At 39.1% G+C, this 25,044-nt stretch overlaps 1 protein-coding gene and 1 pseudogene across 2 annotated transcripts in view; both read left to right on the top strand.

The window, feature by feature from the left end:
• PAPSS1 (3'-phosphoadenosine 5'-phosphosulfate synthase 1) overlaps positions 1 to 25,044 on the top strand; it is a 98,839-nt gene that overhangs the window by 1,098 nt on the left and 72,697 nt on the right. The window contains exons 2-5 of one of the 2 annotated variants that reach the window (XM_038581947.1): positions 6,578 to 6,688; positions 12,415 to 12,529; positions 18,318 to 18,553; positions 24,633 to 24,771. In XM_038581947.1, coding sequence (XP_038437875.1) covers positions 6,578 to 6,688; positions 12,415 to 12,529; positions 18,318 to 18,553; positions 24,633 to 24,771 — 601 coding nt within the window. The remainder of the gene's footprint in view (positions 1 to 6,577; positions 6,689 to 12,414; positions 12,530 to 18,317; positions 18,554 to 24,632; positions 24,772 to 25,044) is intronic. The other variant, XM_038581948.1, reaches the window with a different exon arrangement.
• Positions 17,529 to 17,971, top strand: LOC111093632 (annotated as a pseudogene).

Genomic DNA, 25,044 nt, shown 5'->3' on the forward strand with positions numbered 1-25,044 from the left:
AGATAATTCATTTGAAGTCGTGAATTTACCGTATCTTGTTACCAAGGATTTTCATCTGATTCCTTTCTCCTTTTAGTTATTCGACCTTATGTGATAAGGAGAAAAAGGAGATAAAAGGTGAATTCCAACATTGGAAAGAGCGCTGGACTACTGGCCTGGTCTGTGGTCCCAGCTTTGCCATTTAGTAGCTGAGGGCTCCTGAGAAAAAATATTTCTTTAAACCGTAGCCCACTTAACAAGGGTGTAATAGTGTGCACTTCACTGGGCTGTTTTGAGGAGTAAAGATAATGAATTTGAAGATGCGGTGAAACCACTACCATGTTACTTAGTGTACCTAATACTTCTGTACCTTGAAGTATTTTTTTAGTTAGGGAAATAAGGTTGTCTAAATTTAAGAGCATTTACAGATAATTTCAGTTACACCATCCCTAATTTATTTATTAACTATTTGCCAAATCGGTATGTGCATGTGTGCTTTGTAGAGACCTGTGCTGCTCATGGAGAAGATAAAAAAGTAAGGGTTCCGTGCTTACCTTCCAATTGCTCATGGCCTGGTCGCGCTTGTTAGTGCCATTTGCCGGGTACTGAGTATATCAGACCACAGTGAGTGGTATAAGGCGTGTTTTATCATAAATTAGAGGAGAGATTAGTTTATTTTGGGTGTTTGGGGAGGTTTATGGAGAAATGTGCTTAAATTTGTGAGGCAGAGAGGCAATGAATGATTAAGGGTTGAGGATAAGAATTAATACTATTTTTTTACTCCAGGGACAATGAAAAAATCTTATCTACTCTGGAGAATTAAAAAAAAAAGATTTTTATTTATTTATTTGAGAGAGAGCTCTAGAGAACATGCAGGAGAAGTTTGGGAGGAGGGGCAGAGGGAAAGAATCTTCAAGCAGACTCCTGATAAGCATAGAGCCTGCTGCAGGGCTGGATCTCAAGACCCATAAGATCATGACCTATGCAGAATCCAAGAGCTGAATGCTTAACTGACCAGAGCCACCCAGGTGCCCCTACTCTGGAGAATTTTTATTGAGGAGTGGAGATACGTTTGAATGGGTAGTGTGGGACTAGATTGAGCAGTTGTTAATGTTTGGCTGCTGAATTAAGACTTAATTCCATGGGAGATTTTTATTTTTTATTTTTATTTTTTAAAAGATTTTTATTTATTTATTCATGAGAGAGACAGAGAGATGCTGAGACATAGGCAGAAGGAGAACATCCCTGCGGGGAGCCCGATGTGGCACTTCATCCCAGGACCCCGGGATCATGACCTGAGCTGAAGGCATAAGCTCAACCACTGAGCCACCCAGGTGTCCCTCCATGGGAGATTTTTGAAGAGACTAGAATTTTTAATTTTATGGGCCTTCTAAGTCTTTTTTTCCCCAATAGAGAACATTCATCGTATTTCTTTTTCACATACTTAAGTCAGCTGATAGACAGTGGTGTAAAGAACCCATACACCTTTAAATTTTCCATCACATGACAAAATTGGATTTCCATGAAGACTGGTCTACTGAGAACATTAGATCTTGCTAGAGCCCAGATGTGGAAATCCTGGAGAAAAGACAGGGTTATAGTGAGGTTTAAATGAATTAGTAGATTTGAAGCATGCATAAGCACTATTTAAGTTATTTTTGGTATTCACCTAGTGTGAGAGTGCAAGGTTAGGCTAAAGTGGTAGTGGGAATAGTGGAATAGGTACATTAAAAACATTCAAAGAAGAGTAAGAAGTAGCTGACTAAAATTAGGGGATAAAAGAGGGAGGCGGGTTAAAAGTTGATTCTGAGGTTTTAACCTGGGAAATGGAGAGAAAGGTGGGGACATGCTGAGAAATGCAGAAAAGTACGTTGGGGACTGGGGAAATGGTGATAATAGTTAAACACTGAAGGAGTTTACTGTGTGCCAGGTACAGGTTGAAATGTTTTACCTAAATTAACTTGGTTTTTGTGATATTTCTGAAGTAGATGTTATGAGAGATAGTCATTTAATGCTGCCTGTGCTCAGATCTGGGATCCACTATTTACTAACCATGTAACCTTTGGCTAGTCATTTAATTTCTCTGTGCTTGTTTGTTCCTATGTAAAATGGAAGTGCTAGTCTTACTGGGGTATTGGGAAGATTTAAAGAAGCTAACATATGAAAAATACGTAGAACAGTGTCTGGCATATGGTAAGTATTGTGTGTGGTATTTATTTATTTATTTACTTATTATTTATTTTTACAGTTAATCTCTTTATTCCAATTAGTATTTCCCCATTATAGATGAAGAAACCGAGGCATAGAGAGGTCATAGATTTTGTTAGTGATGGATCCAGTTTTAAGCATGCTGTGTGTGAGGGGCAGCCTTAGTAGATATGCTATCCAGTAGAAATATAATGTGAGCCACATATATAGTTTAAAATTTTCTAGAGGGCCCATTAAAGTAAAAAGAAACAGGTTGAAATAAATTTTAATAATTATTTTATTTACCCCAATATATCTAAAACAGACTTCAATAAAAATGTAACTGCAATGCTACCATAATCAATATAAAATTACTAAGATATTTTACTTGTGTATTTTACATATATACCTCTCAGTTCAGACTAGCCTCTTTTCAAATACTTGGTAGGGGCCTGTGGACAACACAATGATAGGGATTGATTTAGGTTAAAGTTGGAAATAAAGATTTGATGGTTAAATCTGAGTTAGAGAATATAGAGAAAAATGAGAGTAAGTTCTAAGCTTTGAGTAGTATCTCCTGTGAGGGAGCAGGTAAAAGAAATGTATTCATGAGAGATAGGCAAAGACATGGGAAAATGTAATGTCATAGCATTGGGGAATGTTATTTAGTATTACAGGAAGATGTCTCCATACATCTACAAGAATGGTAAAGAGAAATCAGGAGTAAGCTTGCTCCATTAATTAGCTTCCTTCTTAGCTCAGTCTGACAAAGCATTGGATGTAATGAATAGCATTCTCCATCTGATAGAATCTTTCTCCAATGGGATCAGCTTTTATCTGCTCTTGGGAGTGTGTGAGCTGGGCTGAGGGAAATGTGGGTCTTTCAGTTCAGGCTCAGGTGTTATTCACCAGTTTGGTAGAATCATGTTGGGTTGAATTCCTTGCTTAGACTTGCCTTACAGTAGAACTGGAGCCTACTGCCCACAGAGTGATCTGACATTGAGAAGCATATACAGTTTCACTCTGGTTTGCCATTCCAGTCCCCTCTCTCCCACCACTCCCCAAATTTGCATCTCTAGCCCCATCTTTCTTTCTGTACCTTCCACCCTCATGGTTTTGCATAAGCCTTCTGCCTGGGGTGCCTGTTAACCTTTCTCACTTGCTAAAATCTTCAGAGCTGTGGGCTGCTTTACCATATGGTATGGCCTTTCTGTGTGCACATGCTCTTGTACATTGCTGAGTTGTTTGTGCACCCCTGTATTGTGTTGCATGCTGCTATTATGTATTATGTAGTGATATTTCATTACAGATGCTTTGTGTCTACACTGAGCTCATATAACAATAGGGATAAGGAGTATGGTACAGAGTAAGCTTGGATGCTTCAGATATTAAAAGCCTTAGATAACATTAATAGCACAGCTTAAGTTACCGAATAAGCTCCATATGTGGTAGCATTCAAATTACAGTTTTGAAGGCGTCTGGGTTGTGCAGTTGGTTAAGCATCTGCCTTTAGCTCAGGTCATGATCTCAGGGTTCTGGGATTGAGTCCTGCATCGGCTCCCTGCTCAGGGGGGAGCCTGCTTCTCCCTCTTGCCTGGTGCTCCCTCTGCTGTGCTCTCTCTGTCAAATAAATAAAATCTTAAAAATAAAAAAATTACAGTTTTGTCCCTTATCATCTGTGTGATCTTGGGCACATTACCTAACACCTCTGTGCCTCATTCCTAAGAGGTAATAATGTGGACAATAAAATATAATGGAGATAATAGTACATACCTCCTAGAGTCATAGTAAGGTTTAAATAAGTCAATTTTTTTGAAGCACTATGGTGGTGCCTGGCATATGAACACTCTTTAAGGTGGTGTTCTTATTATTTATTAATAAAATATTTAACACCTAACTTTGTACAACCCTTTGTTCTATGTGCTGGGGGATGCAGTGGTAAAAATAGTCCTACCTACTCTCATGGATATTGTGTTCTGTCTGGGAAAGAGAACTAAAAGGCAAACACATGAATAAGATAATTTTCCCTTTACCAGTTCTACCTTTCTGAGCAATATGTCCCTAGATGCCTTTCATAGAAGGCCAGTAGCTCATTCTAGGTTTTGGGGAAGATTGAAGTTGGACAAAAGAGAAGCTTGCAGAGAGCTGATGAAAAGTTGAGGAAGTGGCCAGTATATTCATTCTTCAGAGTATTGGCCTGACTGTGGTCAGGGTCAGGTATTGATCTTCCTACCCTGGAAGCCAGGGAGATGCTGCTGGAAAAATTGCCTAAAGAAGAGGGAAAGTTGGACCTCTGCTAAGAATGTACTCTTAATGTTGATTAACAACAATAACGAGAAGAATGATAGCAAGGTCTGGATATCTGTTGTCTAATCTGATAGTTAATAGCCACCTGTCGCAGCTTGAATTTAGTTAACATTAAGTAAAATAAAAAATTCTTTTCCTTAGTTGCACTAGCCACATTTCCCATGCTAACACTGCCATATGTAGCTAGTGCCAATGTAGTGGACAGTGCAGTATAGAACATTTTCATGGTCTCAGAAAGTTGTATTGGACAGGACAGGTCTAGATAGTAACTTTGGGATGACTGCCAACATTTTTTACTCTATGCATATTTATGTATTCATTTTTACTTTCTTTCAGGGCAAGGAAATTTCAAGAGATAATAGCTGTTTAGAATCATCGTTCTGGGCAGTTTTGCATCCCTGGCTTCTGGCAGGATACCAGCAGTGTTAGCCTTCCCTTCTCATAGTTGTGTCTCTAAATGTGAATTATTAAATAAGCTTTGCTTTGCTCTGTTACATTGAATTTCAAAGGGCTAGTTCTCTACTCCAGTGGTTCGCAACCAAATAGAATTTTGCCACTCCTAGGGGGGCGTTTGGCAGTGTCTGGAGACAGTTTTGATTGCATAACTGAAATGAAAAATTAGTAGTTTAAAGTAAAATCCAGTTGATAGTAACATTTTCTCATCCATCAGTTTGGAAGTTACCATCTTTTGCTTTGAGACAGATCAATTACTAATAGTATACTGATGACAAAACTGAAACTCCAACCTTGAATTATTATTATTATTTTTAAAGATTTTATTTATTTATTCATAGAGACACACACACACACAAAGAGGCAGAGACACAGGCAGAGGGAGAAGCAGACTCCATGCAGGGAGCTCGATGCAGGACTTGATCCCAGGTCTCCAGGATCATGCCCTGGGCTGCAGGCGGCGCTAAACCGCTGCGCCACCAGGGCTGCCCCCCTGAATTATTTTGAAAGCAAGTTCCTAAATAATTTAAGTGAAGATAATAACTTTTCGTTTTTTGGTATTTGCCTAAGTGGTAATTATTTCTGTGAAATACCGTTTTTTAAGGATATCATTTTTTAAGGATATAGTTCTTTACCAAATGAGTTTTAACTGAATAAAAATAGTGGGAATATTAGACATTATCCAAAAATCTAATTTCTAATTTTAGATGAACGTACGCATTCTGTCTCTTCTCTCTTTCTTCGATGCTTGCATCCTTGTGTCATTCTCTCTCATACATTTAAGTGCACACAGTTCATTGTTTCTTAGTGTATTCATAGAGTTGTACAACCATCACCCATATTTAATTCTAGAACATTTTCATTGCCCCAAAAAGAAATCCCATGCCCATGAGCAGTCATTCTCTTTCCTACCCCTTCCTCCTCTGAGGCTCCTTACAACCAATAATCTACTTTCTGTCTCTGGATTTCCCTATTCCAACTTTTCTGTAAATGAAATCATATATAACATATGCATCTAGCTTCTTTAGCCTAGCATAATGTTTTCTTTTTTAAAAAAAAAATTATGAGAGAGCACATGTGAGAGTGTGGGAGAGAGCGTGCATGAGTAGGGGAGGGGCAGAGGGAGAAGGAGACTCCTTGCTGAGCAGGGACCCAGATGTGGGACTCCATCCCAGTCTCCCAGTACTACAGGATCATGGCCTGAGCCAAAGGCAGATGCTTAACTGACTGAGCCACCCAGGCACCCCTAGCATAATGTTTTCAAGGTTCCTCCATGTTGTAGCATGTTATCAGACTTCATTCCTTTAGATAGTTGGATAATAGTCCATTTTATGGATATAGATCACATTGTGTTTATCCATCAGTTGATAGATGTTTGAGTTGTTTCTGTTCTTTGGCTGTTATGCGTAGTGTTGCTGTGAACATTTGTGTACATGCTTTTGTGTATACTCTCGTATGATTTTAGTAGTTAATTTCAACTTCTGCGGTAGATACTAGTCTTTGCCCAGCTTCTGAACTCCTTCATATGTGTAGGGAGTGCCCCACTGTCACCCTGGTGGGAGGTGCAGGGTCTGACATGGTGTAATGATTTCTTTATCTGTTTATAGTTTGTCTCCTTCTCTGAAATGTTTTTGTTTTATTTTATCCCCAGTATCTCGAAGGGATCAATCATCAAATAGTCTTAGATTCGTTTCTGACTTCTAGGAATCTCTTAGAGCTGGGCTTTCCACCTGGAGGTCATCCAGGGGCCCTTCCATTAAAGGTATGGATATTTTAAAATCTCCATTAAATAATTAAATATTACTTGATCTTTAAAACAGACTCATTGGAAAGCTGTCATGTATACACAGAGCACATGCATGATAGTTGATGGCAATCAAATAAGCCTGCTGGTAACTTAGTTTTGATTCAGGAGGTTGGGATAGAGCCTGAGATTTACTTCCTGTCAAGAAACATCATTCCAGTGTTGCTGTGCAATGTGTTTTGCAGTAGCAGGGTTTTAAGTAGAGCATTTCCAAGTTTTCTCAGCCTCCAGGAATGTATGATCTTCACTTTTGCTGTCTTTGGCTTGTTAGTGTTTAAAAAACTAACTTCAATTATCAGTACCTGAACTAAGTTATCAGTAACCCTGTGAAGTAAAAGGCTTCTTCTCATCGTATGTACTTGACCATCTCTTCAATTTATTCACATGATACCCTACCATCTCTCCATAATATGTCTTGAGACATAAAAGAAACATGCCTCTTATAATTTCAGAGATTCTCCTTGAAAGAAAGACACTATTTAGCAGTCAGTTCATGTGATGGTGTGGGTGATGGATGTTAAGTCCAGAATTACGCTTGATATTTGGTACATGCTCTGTATTCTTACAAATTTCACTTAAAAAGTCAGAGTTGTTCATTAAGTCATAATAAACTCACAAGGCATAGAATTTTTTTCTAAATGACATCATAGAAGAAGTTAATTTGTCCAGTAGGGAAGTAGATAAAATAATGAAACCGCCATGAGGAAATTAAGGTAGGTCAAAAAAGGCACACAGGGCCAGTTGGTGTGTTATGACAGAAGTTGTAGAATGTAGGAAACGTGCACCACAAATATCAAATATCAGAGGCTTCATGTTAGCCTAGTAACAGGACTGATAGTTGGTTAACCCCAAAGGTAGAAAATGAGTAAATTCTCTTGAAATGAATTTTTCCACTTCTGCTGGACTTAAGATTTCTGAATGGCAGTGATCACTTCATTTGCAAGTTATGCAGAGAAAACAAATGACTTTAAAATAAATGCCTTCTATTTAACTTTTACTGAGCACTGACTAGGCACAAGAAAAGAGGTTGGGCACTGAGGAAAATAGAAAGAACTGTGACCCATGGGCTTGATCTGCCCTCCCAAGGAAGTCAAAACACATACACAGACACCTGGAAGTGTAAATACGGTCCCTAAGTAACAAATCTTATAGGCAGCAAATACTACAGGGACTGCCTTGGCGTACATACCAAGCCACATAAATATTTCTTTAAGTCACCCAGGTTTTTTCTTAGGAAAGAAACAGTAAACCTGATTTCTCCTTTCTGTGGAGAGAAGCTAGGGCATTGAGGACTGAGAGTAGGAATGTAGAGTCCGAAGGAAATAACTCACACTTGGCCCTTAGTGAGTCACTAATGACCTTTCTTTTGGGTGGAATTATAGGAAGGATTTTGCTGGCGTGGGTGGAACAGAAAGGAAGGAGAACTGAAAGAAGATTGCCTGTGGAAGTGGCCTTTAGATTCTCAGAAAATGTAGGCATAATCCCACTACATTGCCATTCCAGTACTAAAAAATGCTCTTTGATTTACTCTGAGAACTGGGAGGTGGGGGGATTGTGGCAAATCCTTTTTTTTAAGATTGTTTTTTAATATGAAAAATATCGAAAATATGTAAACGATAAGCCTCCTTAGGTTGCCTGCCATATCTGCTGCCAGAATTTTCTTAAGGGTAGGATGCATGGAACCCCCCAGGTAGCATTCTTTTCTAACGATTAAAACAGATGACCTCTGCTTATCTTTTATTTTCTCCAAACCACGTCCTCAGCCGTTGATAGCTTCTCAGATAATTTTGTACATTCTACTCAGTTTAAAAAGAAAATCAGGAGATACTGTACAGGGCCAGAATAAATTAAAATTCATTAGATACATGTTTCTTCTTGCCCCAAAGCGAAATAACTTAGAATAAATCCCAAAGCAAAATGACCTGAGCCAAACAGGTTCTGCAAGTGTAGGCAGCCAACTTTCATAGCAGTCTCTTCCAAACCACTCCCTCAACCCTCCTTCTTTCAGACTCTGCTCCCTTCTCCCCTCCCCAGCAGCTGGGAGTTGAGTTGACATTAGTGACCTCTGGGAAGAGGTGTCCCTGATTCCCAAGAGATGAGGATATCTGTGTGTGGAACTTTGTTTTTGTTGAAGATCTCAGAAATGTAGAGCTGTAAAGTAATGTTTGCTTCATTATTAGTTCATTGAAAAGAAATAGGTCGGGAGACCCATATTATAATTTTTCGTGTTTATTGAACACGGAGAGCATAATTTCACTGGAAATGCAGTTAATGAGATGATTAGTAGGGGAGGGGTGCAGCTTGTGTGGTGTTGCCTATTAAAAGAATTGTCAGATTGTCCCTTTGCCCCAGAGGATTTTCTGCAGTGAGTGATAGTAGAACTCAGAAGGGCAGAGATACTTTGTCATGTACATTAGGAGGATCATGGAGAGGGAGGTGGGAAAAGAGATCTGACACCTCAGGCAGACCCTTTTTTAGAAAGGAATACCATCCAGAAGCTGAAGATCTGGATACAAATACATTCCTTTACAAAGTTCATATTTCTTTTTTTTTTTTTTTTCCAAAGTTCATATTTCTAAAACAAAACAAAACCCCAAAACAAAGTTCATGCTTCTATACCTGCAAGGCTCTTTGTTCCCCATTTTGCAGACCACTTGGGCCAGGGGTGCCTGGCTGGCTCAGCGGTTGAACGTCTGTCTGCCTTTGGCTCAGTTCATGATCCCTGGGTCCTGGGATCCAGTTCCTCATCAAGCTTCCCAGAGGGAGCCTGCTTCTCCCTCTACCTATGTCTCTGTCTCACATAAGTAAATAAAATCTTAAAAAAAAAAAAAAAAAAAAAAAAAAGACCTCTGGGCCAAATCACAGCCCTGGTTGGATCCATCCCAGTTGTTTCATGCTCCATTGTGTGTCCCTGATGTGGCTGTAGAAAACATGATCCTGGTGACTAGTTTTGCTTTGGATTTGATTGTTGGTTTCACATGAGTTGGACTGCCCAGCAACTATTCTAGATTTCCGTAGTCACTTTTTCAGTTTTCCTTGTGCTCGCTGTGCTCTGTTTGGAGGTGCTCTCCCCAGAACTCATCACAGTGTCCCCTTTTTGGTGAAGCCTTGCCTGGCCACCCTGTCTGAACATCACTTCTCTGATATTTCTTCACAATTTTGCTTTATTTACTTTTTTCTTTTTGATACTTATTCCTGCCTAAATTATATAATTATTTATTCTCCCCCATCTCTACCATAAGCCCATGCTTTCAATCTCCAGCTTGCATCATTATCAGTTGGAGGGATTTAAAATACAGATTGTGGGGCCCTGCCCCAGAATTTCCCATTCAGTTGGCCTGGAGGCAGGACCTGATCATTTGCATTTCTAGCAGTTCCCAGGAGATGCCGAAGTTGCTTCCTCAGGGGCCACCCCTTGAGAGCCATGGCTCTAGGAGTGTGGACTAGAGTAGTCCCATGAGGACAGTGATTTTTGTTGGTACTGTTCACTCTTGTTTCATTAGCACCTAGAAGAATGTCAAGCGTGTAGTATGCCTTCAGTAAATAGTTTTGAATGAATGTTGAATAAAATTGTCTTGAAAAGAGCTGTAAGCGGTATCAAATACAAACGCCTTATCAAAAAAAATGCTGTCACATACCTATTTTATAAAGACATGCTGTTAAAACTTAAATTAGAGGCACCTGGTTGGCTCAGTTGGCTAGGGGTCTGACTCTTGATTTCAGCTCAGGTCTTGATCTCAGGATTGTGGAATTGAGCCCCATGTGGGACTCAGCACTCAGTGCAGTCTGCTTGAGATTCTCTCTTCCTCTGCCCCTACCCACCCCCCCATAAATTAAAAAAAAAAAAAAAAAAAAGGACCTAAATTATGTTTTGTTTCCTAGGAAGAGAAAATAGAGACTCTGTAATTCATTTTTTTGTTTTGTATAAAATAGCTTTTTTGAGATAAAATTTGCATACCATTCAAGTTATCTGCTTAAAGCATATGGTTAAAAGGTTTTTAGTATATTTACAGAGTTGTACAGCTGTCGTCACAATTTTAGAGCATTTTTATCGTCCCCAAAAAGATTCCTCTACCCATTAGCGGCTACTCCCCATTCCCCCAACCTCCCAGCCTCAGGCAAACACTAATCTGATTTCTGTCTCTGTAGATTTTCCTGTTTTGGACTGTTCAAATAAATGGAATTAACACTGTATATGGTCTCTATGACTGGCTTCCTTCACTTAATGTTTTTGAGGTTCATCTAAGTTTTAACATGTTTGAGTACTTCATTCCTTTTTATTACCAGATTTGGATAGATTTATAAATTTTAAAATATTTTATCTAATTATCAATTGATGGACAATTGAGTTATTTCTACGTTTTGGACTTTAATGCTGCTGTGAACTTGGTTATTATGTTTTGCATGGACATGTTTTCATGTCTTGAGTATATATCTAGGACTTTTAATTATTTGATCATATGATGACTGTATATTTAATATTTTGCAGAAGTGCTGTTTTCCAAAGTGGCTGTATTATTATTTTACATTTTCACCAGCCAATGTGAGGATTCTAAATTCTCAGTATTCTCACTAGCACTTGTCACTTTTTGATTATAGCCATCCGAATGGGTTGTAGAGATAACCTCCTTGTGGTTTTGATTTGATATGCCTTTTTCTGATGGCTAATGATACTGAATTTTTTTTTTTTTTTTGAGAGGGAGAGAGAGGGACAGGGGTGCAGAGGGAGTGGGGGAGAGCATCCCAGGCAGACCCCACACCCAGTGTGGAGCCCAACGTGCGGCTCCAGTCTCATACCCTGAGATCCTGACCTGAGCTGAAATCGAAAGTCAGATGCTCAACTGACTGAGCCACCCAGGCATCCCTGGACATCTTTTAATCTGCTTATTTTGTCATTTGTAGTTTTCCTTTGGAGAAATGTCCATTCAGATTCTTTGAGACCTGTGTAAATTTATGCTATTTTTGTTTAAGAAGAGAATTTGGAAGAAAAATTGCATTCCACTTTTTTTGTGTGTGTGTGTGTGGAATAACCATGAATAAGCAATGCAGTCCACTTTTTTCCATCATGTATTTTATGATGCCTACAGATATTCCTTCCACACTTCATTCAGGAGTCTGCCCAGATGCCACCTTCTCAGAGGTTTTTCTTGATTGTCCTAAAGAGGCAGTTATCCTTGATCCCTTTTCTCAGTCTTACCCTGTATGTTTTCAAGAATGCACTTGTCACTCTCTGATATTACAGTTGAGTTTTATTTCTTTGTCTCCGTCAGTGGAATATAAGTTCAGTGAGGGTAGGGGATCCTGTTTAGTTCACTTGGTATACTAGTAGGGCCTCAGTAAATACTGGTTGAGTGAATGATTGAATGCAGGACTGGGCTGTGGAGTCCATCACTCCCTTGTTATGGGAACTTGGGCAAGTTGTTTAACTTTTCTCAGGTTTAACATCTTCATTTGTAAAACCATGGTAGTAAGAGTCCTTGTGTTCATGAGTGGCTCTAAGGGTTAAATTAATTGGCATATGTAAAATACCAGAGGTCATGATAGGTACTATAAAGGAAAGAAAGCTATTAGTTTTAATCTTTTTGTTTGCTTTTGGCATGTTATATAGAATAGTTGACAGTAAGGAATATGTATTTACTTTTTAAAGACTCAGGTGAATCCGAATTTTTGTTTCTCTTTTCCAGGGGATGCAGAGAGCAACTAATGTCACCTATCAAGCTCATCATGTCAGCAGGAACAAGAGAGGTCAGGTCGTTGGAACCAGAGGTGGTTTTCGTGGTTGTACAGTTTGGCTAACAGGTAAGGTCAAGGAGATAAACCAGTTAATTTCAAAAGCCGTGTTTATACACAGCCTTGAACCAGGATGAAGCATATTTATTTAAATTTTGAGCTGTTCTTGTATCTGAAACATCACTATATGTAACTAACAACATTGCTTAATTATATTTCCTTTTTTGTAATTCCTTTTAGTCTTTACAGAATTGCTGTTGAAATAAAGGAGAAAACCAGAATGCATCTTAAAACTACTTTCTAGGGGCACCTGGGTGGTTCAGTCGGTTAAGTGTCCAACTCTTGGTCTCGGCGCAGGTCCTGATCAGTGTTGTGAGATTGAGCCCTGCATAGAGCTCCCTGCTCAGCATGGAGTCCGCTGGAGATTCTCTCCCTCTTCCTTCCCCTCTGCTCCTCCCCTCATTCATGTGTGTGTGCTTTCTCTCTAAAATGAATACATAAAACCTTTTAAAAAACACACACAAAGTTACTTTTACATGCAAACAAGACCTGGATTCTTGTTCAAGAAGCTAATAATGTAAACCATATGAAGAGAAAAAATGAGTGATAAAGAATTTCACATCCATTTCTTTTGCTTTGGCCTCTGATTGGTTCTTGCATTGGTTTTCCCAGAGTCTCCTTTTGGGCTCAGTCATAGTAGGCTGGAGAGAGGGTCAGTTAATCCAGACTTTGGAAGTGGTTTTAAGAATGATGGATTCTTTTACTTCTATGATTCATATTTAAAATTTTGATGTAGGGGATCCCTGGGTGGCTCAGCGGTTAAGTGCCTGCCTTCAGCCCAGAGCATGATCCTGGAGTCCCGGATCTGGACTCCCTGCTTGGAACCTGCTTCTCCCTCTGCCTGTGTCTCTGCCTCTCTCTCTCTCTCTGTGTCTCTCATGAATAAATAAAGTTTAAAAAATAAAATAAAATTTTGATGTATCTTGTCAAATTAACTACCAAAATTTTATACCTATTTACTTTCCTATCAACAGTGTGGGAGAGGTTCCATTTTGTAGTATCCTCATCAACATGGATATTACCAATCCTTAAAATTTTTGCTGATTGGTAAAAAGTGGCATTCTTATTTTTTGTGAGTATTTTTTTTTAAAAGATTTTATTTATTTATAAATATTTTTTAAATTACATGCTCCAATTATAGATAAGTCGTTTGTTTCTATGTGAAGGAAGACGTCATCATCATAGTCTACTCATTCTTGTCTAGATTGTTGTTAAATTGTTAATTTTCCATTGTCCAGGTTCGTAACACATTAAGTTTTCATAATTGCTTGTTTAAGTTCTGTAAGTAAATTGATTCCATATCAATCAACTTACCATCAGTTTTTAAAAAATTTTTTTTAATTTTTAATTTTTTATTTTTTAATTTTTTTATGGCATGTCCACTCATGAGCTCTTAGTCTAGGTTTAGATTTAAGTGTTTATATTTCATTGTTGTTTTTGTAAGATAGTGTTCACTGGATTTTGAATTCCCTGGGTTTTTATGTTTGAGAATGTCTGCCCATTTTTTATAGTGATTTGGTTGGGTAAAATTTATATTTAGTTCATACTTTTTTTTGTCTTGGAATTCTTAAAACATTATTCCATTGTCTTAAAACATTAATTCCACTGTCTTCTGGTATTAAATGATGTGAAGAAATTTGATTTTTTTTTTCTTTTTAGGAGCATTCCTTTTTTTCTTGATCCCTGAAAAATTGTTTCTTTTCCTATATTTTAGAAGTTTTACCTTTCTCATCTAGTCCCTTTATCTACCTGCAGTTGATTTTTGTGTGTATTTGAGGGAGGAATCTATTTTTTTTTTCCATGTGGATAATCCTTTTTCTCAAGAGCATATATTGATGAGGGCATCCTGTTTTTTTTATGCAAAGTCAGCTGTTATATGTCAGTTTTCTACTTATGCGTGGATTTATTTCTGGGCTCTCTGATCTATTCTTCTGTTCTAATACTCTCTTATTACCACATTGTCTTTACTGTTGTGTATTTCTAAGTCTTGAAATACCGTGAAGTAAGTCATCTTATTCTTTCATCAGTAACATCTTGACTTTTTTTTCTTTGGCTCCTCCACATTAAGGTATAAAGTTTATAATTGGTTTAACCAGTTCCTCCAAAACCTAGTAGGGATTTAGTTTGGGATTACATTTTATGAAAAGGTCAATTTTGGGGGAAATTGATGTTTAGCATATTGAGTAATCCTTTTCTTAAACATAGTATATTCCATTGATCTTACCACTAGTGATGCTTATAAATATTTTGGTGATTGCTTTATGATATAGTATATATTCAGTCTTTATAAATATATATATATATATTCTTTTAAAAATATTTTTATTTATTTATGAGTGACACACACACATAAAGAGAGGCAGAGGCACAGGCAGAGGGAGAAGCAGGCTCCGTGCAGGGAGCCTGACATGGGACTTGATCCCAGAACTCCAGGATCATGCCCTGGGCCAAAGGTGGCGCTAAACCGCTGAGCCACCCGGGCTGCCCTATAAATATATATTTGAAAAGAATATCTATTCCCTTAGTGTGCAATGTTCCATATATGTTCATTAGATCAAGCTTGTTAATTATGTTTTTCAGTCTTCTATAGCCTATGTTGATTTTTTTTTTTTGACAAAAAAAAAAAATCATTTCATTGTTGGAAATGAACGTAAAGATTTTTTTTCTTGCAATTCAGTGGCTTAACCAGGATCCATCAAGCTATTGAGTGGTTTGCCATTTCTCTGGAGTGTAGTTTGCTTTTTCTCAGATTTTATTTCAGATAAACTTTGTTTTATATATATATTTTTTCTTTGTTTGTTTGTTTTGTATTTTTATATTGGTTGGTATACTAGTTTCCCAAGGCCGTTGAAATAGATTATTTCAAGCAACAGGGTGGCTAAACAGTAGGAATTAATTCTCTTACAGTTCTGGAGGCTGGGAGTCTGAAATGAAGGTTCTGGGGTTAGTTCCTTCTGGGAGAATCTGCCCTGGCCTCTCTCCTAGCTTTTGGAGGTTGTTGGCAATCTTTGGTGCTCCTTGGTTTGCAGATGTAGAGCTCCAATCCCTGCTTTCATCCTCATGGGCCTGGTACAGTGACACTATTCGCTGGATTTAGTGCCCATGCTAGTACTGTGTGACCTCATTTTAATTAATTACATCCACAAAGACCCTGTTTCCAACTAAAGCCACATTCTGAGCTTCCAGGTGTATATGAATGTGGGGAGGGGGCTAATTATTCTAGTACATTTGGTTTCTTCAGGTATGCTACTTTTCCTTATCAGAGTTTTATATTATCTCTCCAGTAATTAAGTCTTTTCTACCTGCTTTAATTTGTTTGCCTTTTTTGTCTCTGTTCACTGTAATCATCTCAATGAAGCTTCCTATGTCAGTAATTAGGTTTTTAGCAATTTCTCTTCTTACTTTGTTTCAAATTTAATATATACATAAAATCAATATATATACACATGTATGTATAAATAGGTACTCTTTTTTTTCCCTTTTAAAGATTTTATTTATTTACTCATGAGAGACACAGAGAGAGAGAGAGAGAGAGAGAAATGGGAGAGGCAGAAACATACCAGAGAGAGAAGCAGGCTCCATGCAGGGAGCCTGATGTGGGACTTGATTCCAGGACTCCAGGATCATGCTGTGGGCCGAAGGGAGGTGCTCAACTGCTGAGCCACCCAGGCATCCGTAAATAGATATTTTTATTATCTGTTTGTCATGTATAAAAAGTCTAAGAGTTCAGGTTTCAGAGTTTTTCTTCCCCTCATACTTAATGCTCAGCTGCTGGTTAAAAACAACAAAAACCAGAAACTTCTGCCTCCATGTTTTTGTTCAGTTATTGTTGCTGTGTAACAAATTACCCAAAACCTAGGGGAATAAAGCAAATTTTTAATCTACTTACCATTTTGTGCTTGAGGAATTCAGGAGGGCTCAGCTGGGTTGTTTTCCCTGATGTCTATAGGCTCACCTGGCTGGTGTCAGTGATCATTAACTCACTTGATGCTACTTGTCAGCTGGGAGCTTAGTTGGCTGAACCACCTGCTCTTGATTCTGCTAGCATGGTAGCCTCAGGATATTTAAGAGCAGGCTTCTCTCAAATGGAGGGTCCAAGAGAAACTGCATAATAGCTTTTCCTGATCCTGCCTTGGAAGTCACACATTGTTATTTTCACTACATCCTTTTGGCAGTAGGTGAATCCTAAGTACAGCCCAGATTGGGTAGGGAGTTAGACTCTACCTCTTGATGTGACAATGGCGATGTCACATTTTCAGAGATTGCAGATGGGAAAATCTGTTGCAGCCGTCTTTGGAAAATACCATCTGTTATTAATGCACGTTTTTTGTTTTGTTTTGTTTTGTTTTTAGATTTATTTATTTGAGAGAGAGAGCACGAAAGGGAGGGGCAGAGGGAGAGAGAATCTCAAGCAGACTCCACACTGGGTGCAGAGCCCAATAGAGCTCGATCTCCCAACCATGAGATCAAGATCTGAGCTGACACCAAGAGTCTCTCACTTAACCTACTGTGCCTTCCAGGCTCCCCAAATACAAGTTTTTAATATATAAAGCAACTAATACTATTGATCCTCCTAACAACATTTTTTTTTTAAGTTAGCCTTCTATGCTATCATGACTTCTTTCAAGGGAATCTACATGAGACCTCACTTTTTATCTCTTACCTGATCACTGTCTTAGCTGTGAATTCTGTACTTATATACTCATCAAGGTTGCAAGTATTAGTGCATAAATGTATGCTTTCCTTTTCCTTCTTGTTGTTTAGGAAGTAAACATCATTGGTAGAGGAAGGTGAGTTGAAATGAGGATATTCTTTCAAAGTTAATTATATTATAAATTGCACATCCAGATACTTTTATCATGGTAGTCTATGGGATGTGTTGATCCTGGGATATAGAGATGACTTTATAATATTTAGTTTTACTTTTGTCCTTTTTCTTACCTCACAGAAAATAATTTGGGCACGTCACTCTTTTTACTTCGGCATGTAGCTTTGGAATAGTGGTAACAAGAACAAAGTGAATATATACTCTCTGAAACCGTAATTTCTAGGATACCTTAGGGCATAAACAGGAATTATTAAAAATATAAATGCTTAAGTAGTCAACGCTGTAGTCAGGTCAGAATGGCGAACAGACCTGCTCTCATAGCATCAAGCCGGTGGCTAGAGGGTATTCAGAAGTGGTATCCAGTGCTGCACAGTTCAATAAACTGGAGTTAATGTGAGCTGATGCAGTATATGAGAATGATGATGTGAAGAGGCCATAAAGCTTCCTGAGAACCTTTATAACCACAGGGTGTTTGAACATTCAGAGAGCACTGGATCTGATCAGGAGGAAGCAGATCTTGCCTAAAGAATGGTGGACAAAACATAAGGTGTGTAATTTCTACCTTGAAGCCTATCTGAAAGAAATTACTCAGCAAAGAAGAGAAGGAATGGACAAAGAAGTAATCATAGAGTTGAAATCTATGGTTGCAACTCTCTCCTCAAATATTTTTAAGAGTTTGGGTAAACCTGAAATGTGCAATTGAGGACTATTTGAGCTGCAAATGTATTACTTTAAATAAATGTCTATTGTGATTTAAAAAGACCACAAAACCACAAATGCTTATTTTATTTGAACTACAGATGTTTTTCTAGCTAAGATGTAAATCTTATAGAGAAATGTGGTGTAAGTATTATTGAGAAATTGCTATGAATAATGAATGTCATTACAGCTGTGATTTAAATTCTTTATTACTAAGTAGTTATCCATTTAACGTTGCATCTGAAATGTGCTTGGACTGTTGAATTTTAGGCTTATCTGGAGCAGGAAAGACCACAGTGAGCATGGCTTTAGAGGAGTACTTGGTTTGTCATGGTATCCCATGCTACACTTTGGATGGTGACAACATTCGTCAAGGTCTCAATAAAAATCTTGGCTTTAGTCCTGAAGACAGAGAAGAGAATGTTCGACGTATTGCAGAAGTTGCTAAGCTGTTTGCAGATGCCGGCTTAGTATGCATCACAAGTTTTATATCACCTTATACTCAGGTATGTGGCTTTGGTACTATTGCTGTTCTCATATCATTGACTGAGAATATGCTGTCAGGCAGAACAGTTTAAACACTGACATGTGCATTTGAAACTAAATTCTTCCTTTTTTTTTTTTTTTTTTTAAGATTTTGTTTATTCATTTGACAGGGAGAGAGAGAGCATAAGCAGGGGGAGCAGAAGGAGAGGGAGAAGCAGGTTCCCAGTAGAGCAGGAAGCCCGATGCTGGACTCAATCCCAGGACCTTAGGATCATGACCTGAGCCTTTAGGATCATGACCTGATCCAGAGGCAGACACTTAACTGACTGAGCCACCCAGGTTCCCCGAAGCTAAATTCAAATTGAAATAATTAGCTTACAACATTTCTGTGCTGTGACTTTCTAAGTAAATTCAGTTTTGATAAAACCTGCTATGACCCCCGCCCCCTCCAGAAGTATAACTGAACTTGTTGACCTCAAGCCAGTGGCCAAATTATTTCAGGCTTGACTATTCAATAGACATACAGTAAACACCCAACATGTGTTAGACACCAGGGAAAGTCTTAAGTTTCTTCACATATGCCTGACCATGGCTTCTTTACTCCCAGGTCTTCAGTCTCCTCTTTCATTACACCCTCCCTCTTATTTTAGTACCATTTCACTTTTTTGTATTTCTCTTTTAAAAAATCATTGTATTTCTCACTGTGAGATTTTTGTCTCTGCCCAGAAGGCACTCTTCTCCTTGTCTGTTGACTTCTATTCATGCTTTGAGATTCATGCTATTCGGTATCTCCTCCTGAGTACCTTCCCTTTGTCCCTTGGTCTTTGTGGGGTATCTGTCTTTGGTGCCCTTATTTTTGTACCTTAATGCATTATTTTATTATGAATACCAGTTCATTGGTTGGTGGTGCTAATAGTAGCAGCAATAATAGTAATAATAAAAATCATAGCAGCTAACATTTATTGAACAGCAACTATGTATATAAATTAACTCACTTAGTTCTCATCACCCAATGAAGAAGGCAGAGGTGGAGCACCTGGGTGACTCAGTCTGTTAAGTGTCTGACTCTTGGTTTCATCTTAGGTCATGGTTTCAAGGTCTTGAGATCAAGCCCCACTTGGGGCTCTGCACTTAGTGTGACGTCTGCTAAAGATTCTTTTCCTCTCCCTCCCCCTCTGCTTCTACTCCCATTCACTCACTATCTCACAAATAAAAAAAGTCTTTAAAAAAGGCAGAGGTTGGGGAGACAGGTATAAATTACTAAGGGTCTTATACTGTACATGGTAGAGCAAAGATATGTACCCAGTGTCACTGGAATCCATGCTCTCACCCATCATGCTTTGTTACCTCTAAACTCCACTGGTTCCTCAAAGGCTGAAACTTTGTCTTGTTTATCTTTGTAACCAAGTCCATCTCCTGGAACACAGTAGATATTTAGTGTTTATTAAATCACAGCATAACTCAGATATGAAAGAACAGGTAAATTAGTAGGTGGTTAAAGTGAGGGGCTTTGGGACCAGAAATAATGGGTTGGAATCTCAACCCTGCCAGTTACTGTTATGACCTTGGCCAGTTGACTTAACCTTCAGAAGCTCAGATAATGCCTACGTCATAAGGTTTCTCTGAGGAAAATCATGCAGTCAGAGCTCTTAGCACAGTGCCTGGTGTGATAAGTATTCAGTGAATATGATAAATAAAAGCATGGTTGTAGTACTGTATATGAATTTGGATTGTTAGACTTTTTTAAAAGCAGCATCAAAGTACGAGCTGTAGGAGTTATAGGTAAGTATCACATGGAGTGTTATTATAAAGATTCACTTAATTGAACCATGGCAGGAGTCCTAAAAGGTCCTGTGAGGCCTACTTTTTATTTTCCTGAAATACTGGGAAGAGTGTCAATATATCAGTTTAAAGTATACTAGATAATGAAGTGTATAAGAGAATAATAGTTGTTTTGAGTTCTTGAATCCTTGGATATGAACAGTTTTCATAGTAATATAGTAATTGATATTCTTGCACTTTTTGGGAATTTGTGTAACTTTGGAAGAGAAGAGAGTAACATGGGATTTGGAGAGCTGTCACCTGGGTCTCTAAAAGTATATGCTGATCTGCTTTTTGGTCCCCTTATTTCCATAGTATCGAGCAAAATTTGTTGATCTCATCTCTAAAAGCACGAAGAATGAGGTTTGGACTATGCTTAGGACATGTCAAAATCTGTGATATTCGCATCAAACCACATAATATGGGATATGTAAAAAAAAAAATATGGGATATGTATATTCTATGTCACCACTGAACTTGGCATCTTGGTTCTAAAAATAAACCCGATAGTTCCTAGCTAGTCTGGTGGGAATAGAGATGTGAACAGTTACAATATGTTGCAGCAGGTGATTAGGTAAATGTATATGAAAGGTGCTGTGGAAGAATCACAGAGGAGATGCTGCTTGAAATGAGTCCTAGAGAATGAATCAGAGCATACCAGTGAGACCAGAGGAAGAAAGCTGTTTCAACAGAGGAAACAGTACAGTGTTTGCAGCAGCATGGAAATGTGAGGGAGTTTGGTCTTTTGGGGAAACTGTTGGTAGTTTGTTACAACTGCCGTGTAGAATGAATTTGAGGGGAGATGAAGTTAGAGTAGTTGGCAGAGGTCTGATGATGAATCTTGGTTGCTCAGAACTTTGCCCCATAGAGGACTTAACAGTTTGAGATTGTATTACGGAATGCTGTCTCTGGGTTTGCATTTTAGTGAGGTTCTCTTTAAAGTCTGGAATAAGAGTGGTCTGGAGATAGGAGACTAGTGAGACTTTTGAATTCAAGCAGCAACAATGGGAATGGAAAAGATGGGGTGTATTTGAGGGCTCTTGAGCCTGTAGCATCAGTAGGATATGGTGGCTGATTGATTGCTGAATTTGGGGTGAACATAAAGGATGGTGCTTTCTGAATAGAAGATGGACTGATTTAGGTAGAAAATACAGGATGGGCAGGGAGGAGATGACTCTTTCATTTTAGGTAGATTAGGTTTGAAATCCTGGTGGCTATCTAAGTGGGTCATTGAACTCAAGAAAGCTGTGTAGAATTGAGATGGATTTCAGAATCATTAACTTAGTTAATTGAATCCTGGTTGAAGTTGAGCTTCATTTAAAAAGAACAGTTGGGGGACGCCTTGGTGGCTCAGCGGTTGAGCACCTCCCTTCAGCCCAGGGCGTGATCCTGGAGACCCGGGATTGAGTCCCACATTGGGCTCCCTGCATGGAGCCTGCTTCTCCCTCTGCCTATGTCTCTGCCTTCCTCTCTGTGTTCCTCATGAATAAATAAATAAAAAGGACAGTCAGAATCCATTAAGGTCACAACTTAATCATTCTGCTACATGCTATGGTTGTAAAGCTAATGAAAAGATATCACTATATCAGAATAAGAACTATGACAAGTATACAGTGGGTTCTCTGAGAAGCCAGAGGAAGGAGGGCCCTCCGTCAGCCTGGGCATGCAGGTTGAGCTTCCTGGAAGACTTCACAGAGTCGTGCTGCTTTAGAGTCGCCTCCCCTGCCCCCCCCCCCCCCGGCCCCCCAGGGGCCCAGCACATTGCTTTAGGCAGAAGAGAGAAGTGGAGGCTTTCTGACGGGGAGGGATGGCTAAGGCATAAGGCCCAAACAGCCTTGTAAACCAGGCAGGTATTAATTATTAATAGAACATCAAGTGCAAGACTGAGAATGGTGTGGCCAGGTATAGAAGGCCTGATGCCTCACACCAAGAAGTTTGGATTTTTTTTTTTTTTTTCCATTTAAGAAGTTTGGATTTTACCCAGATGGTGGTGGAGAATCTCTGAGATGTTAGTGACGTGGTTGAATTTGCATCCTCTGTCATCAGGGACAGTGTTAGAGTATGACTTTGAGTAGATCAAAGCTAGAAGCCAACAAACTTTTAAAAGGGTATAGCGGGATCCCTGGGTGGCGCAGTGGTTTGGTGCCTGCCTTTGGCCCAGGGCGCAATCCTGGAGACCCAGGATCGAATCCCATGTCGGGCTCCCGGTGCATGGAGCCTGCTTCTCCTTCTGCCTGTGCCTCTGCCTCTCTCTCTCTCTGTGTGTGTGACTATCATAAATAAATAAATAAAATTTAAAAATTAAAAAAAAAAAATGAAAGGGTATAGCAGTTGACCAGAGGAGGAATGAGGTTGAACTAGGGAGTAGGGAAGAAATGCAAACTGGGTTGATATAATATTGAAAGGCAAAATCCAAAGGACTTTGTGACAGTGCACAGAGAGTGAGGGTGTGGGGCAAAGGGAAGGAACCAGAATAACTCTTGGGATTCTGGGTAAATAGCGTTATCATCCTTGATTTGGGCAGTATGGATGGGATGCTAGCTTGGGGAAAAAGGAATGAACTTAGTTGTGGACATATTAATTTTGAGGTACCTGTGGGATCTCCCAAGTGGGCATATTTTGGAGGAAGTTTGAAACGAGTGTGTAATTTCAGGAAAATGGGCTTGGCTCAGGCTTAAGCGTTGGTGTATATATTATAGTTGACATTGTGAAGGCTGCCAAGAAAAGTGCTCAAGGACTTAATGTGGGACTTCTTCAGTGGACTCCTAAAGAAGTGTGGGTGACACCAGTGTTGAAGGGATGTGAAAGTAGTAAGAGCCCAGGGGAGCCTGCGTTAGGAATGACCAAGGAGTAGCATCATCGGGATACGTTGGGTTCATAGTATGAGATGCAGTAGAAAGTCCTGTGATTTGAAGGCTGAAGAGTACCCACAATTAAGGGATTTTGGGTGATTTGTTAATTCACTTGTTTTTTTGTGGATGAGTGACTTGTAGTTTGTTGCAGGGGATAAAGCAGGTAGAGAGAGAGGGCAGAGGCTGAAGATTTCAGATGGAGTAGGGCTAATGGATTGAACAAGGCCGATCCATTAGAGAGAAGGGACTCTGGAATTGGAAGGGAGAAGTGGCAGGAGTGAGAGAGACAAAGGTTATTGGGCATATAGATACATTTATGTGGCAGAGAGGAGGTGGAGAGCATTCGTGCCTGGAGATTTTCTTTTTGAAATAGGAAAGATGAGAGTAGTGACAGTGGAAGTAGGCATGGTTTGTCAGAGGGGCCAAAAGGAATGTGAATGCTAAAATGAACCAAGTGAGGATAGAATGGTGGGAGTTGCAGGGGCTGGCTTTGGAGACACTGCCACTGCTTGTGTACAGAGTATGAATGTGGAGCTTATACTTGGGAATGGAAAGATGAGTGGATCTCAAGGGGGTACTTGGTTTTAGCTAAGACCAGAAAGAAGAGGTTGACTCAGATAGGAAACCGTACCAGAGGATGTGGTGGAGTGATGAAGGTGATGACCAGAGAGAGAGTGGTAGGGGGGTTAGGGGCAGGGCAGAAAAGTAAAGTTTTGGGAATGCTCGAGATGAGAAGTGGCCACAGGAGTTTGTATTTGGCAAGTGGATAAACCATCCTCAGGGTTCTGAATGAACTTCTTGGGAAGTGAAGTTGCTTTCAAGCCAGCTAAGGCTGAAGTTGAACATGTTATGAGAGAGAGGCTTGGTGACATCTCTGCTTTTTGGCTAGGCTTTGGCTTTGGTTCCTCATAAAATTTAGGTGAACGTTTTTGTAGGATATCTATTGTTTTCCCTCCTGGAATTCCCCAGTATCTTGGATTTTTGGAATAGTATACCTTTTAAAATTGTTATAAAGAATGGGTATGTTAACGTAATGATTTCCTGGATTTATTTTTTTTCAGTTTATAGATACATACATATATATTTTTAGATTTTTTTTATTTGAGACAGCAAGTGCATTCGCATGAGAGGAGGGAGGAGCAGAAGGAGAGAGAAATAATCCTCAAGCAGACTCCTGCTGAGCATGGAGCATGACACTGGGCTAGATCCCAGGACTCTGAGATCATGACTTGAGTTGAAGTCTGAGGCTTAGCTGACTGGGTCCCAGGCAATACCTCAGGTTATATTTTAAAATATAAGTTAAGTTTTGTGTATTTATTTTCCATTGACTCAGCTGAAAAAGTACTTTTATTCATCCCTGATATTTCTAGTGCCTTTGATTCATATGAGCACTTTTTATGATGTTTCTGTATGTCTTTTTTCCAAGGATCGCAACAATGCAAGGCAAATTCATGAAGGTGCAAGTTTACCTTTTTTTGAAGTATTTGTTGATGCTCCTCTGCATGTTTGTGAACAGAGGGATGTCAAAGGACTCTACAAAAAAGCACGGGCTGGAGAAATTAAAGGTAAATATTATTGTTTTTCCTAATTTCTCTTTGCTTGCATTTTTTAAAAAAATATTTTACTTTTAAGTAATTTCTACACCCAATGTGGGGATCGAACTCAAACTGAAATCAAGAGCTCTGTGCTCTCCTGACTGAACCAGCCAGCCAGCATATTTAATCTTACCATATCTGAGACTGATGGTTTTTACTAAGAGATTAGGTGTATTCAAACAAGTTGGAACTCCTTAAGAAGAGAGGATGGGTCTTACTATACTCTTGTGTCTCTGAGGTCTA

The sequence above is a fragment of the Canis lupus genome, chromosome 32 (assembly GCF_011100685.1).
Source record: "Canis lupus familiaris isolate Mischka breed German Shepherd chromosome 32, alternate assembly UU_Cfam_GSD_1.0, whole genome shotgun sequence".
NCBI lineage: Eukaryota > Metazoa > Chordata > Mammalia > Carnivora > Canidae > Canis > Canis lupus.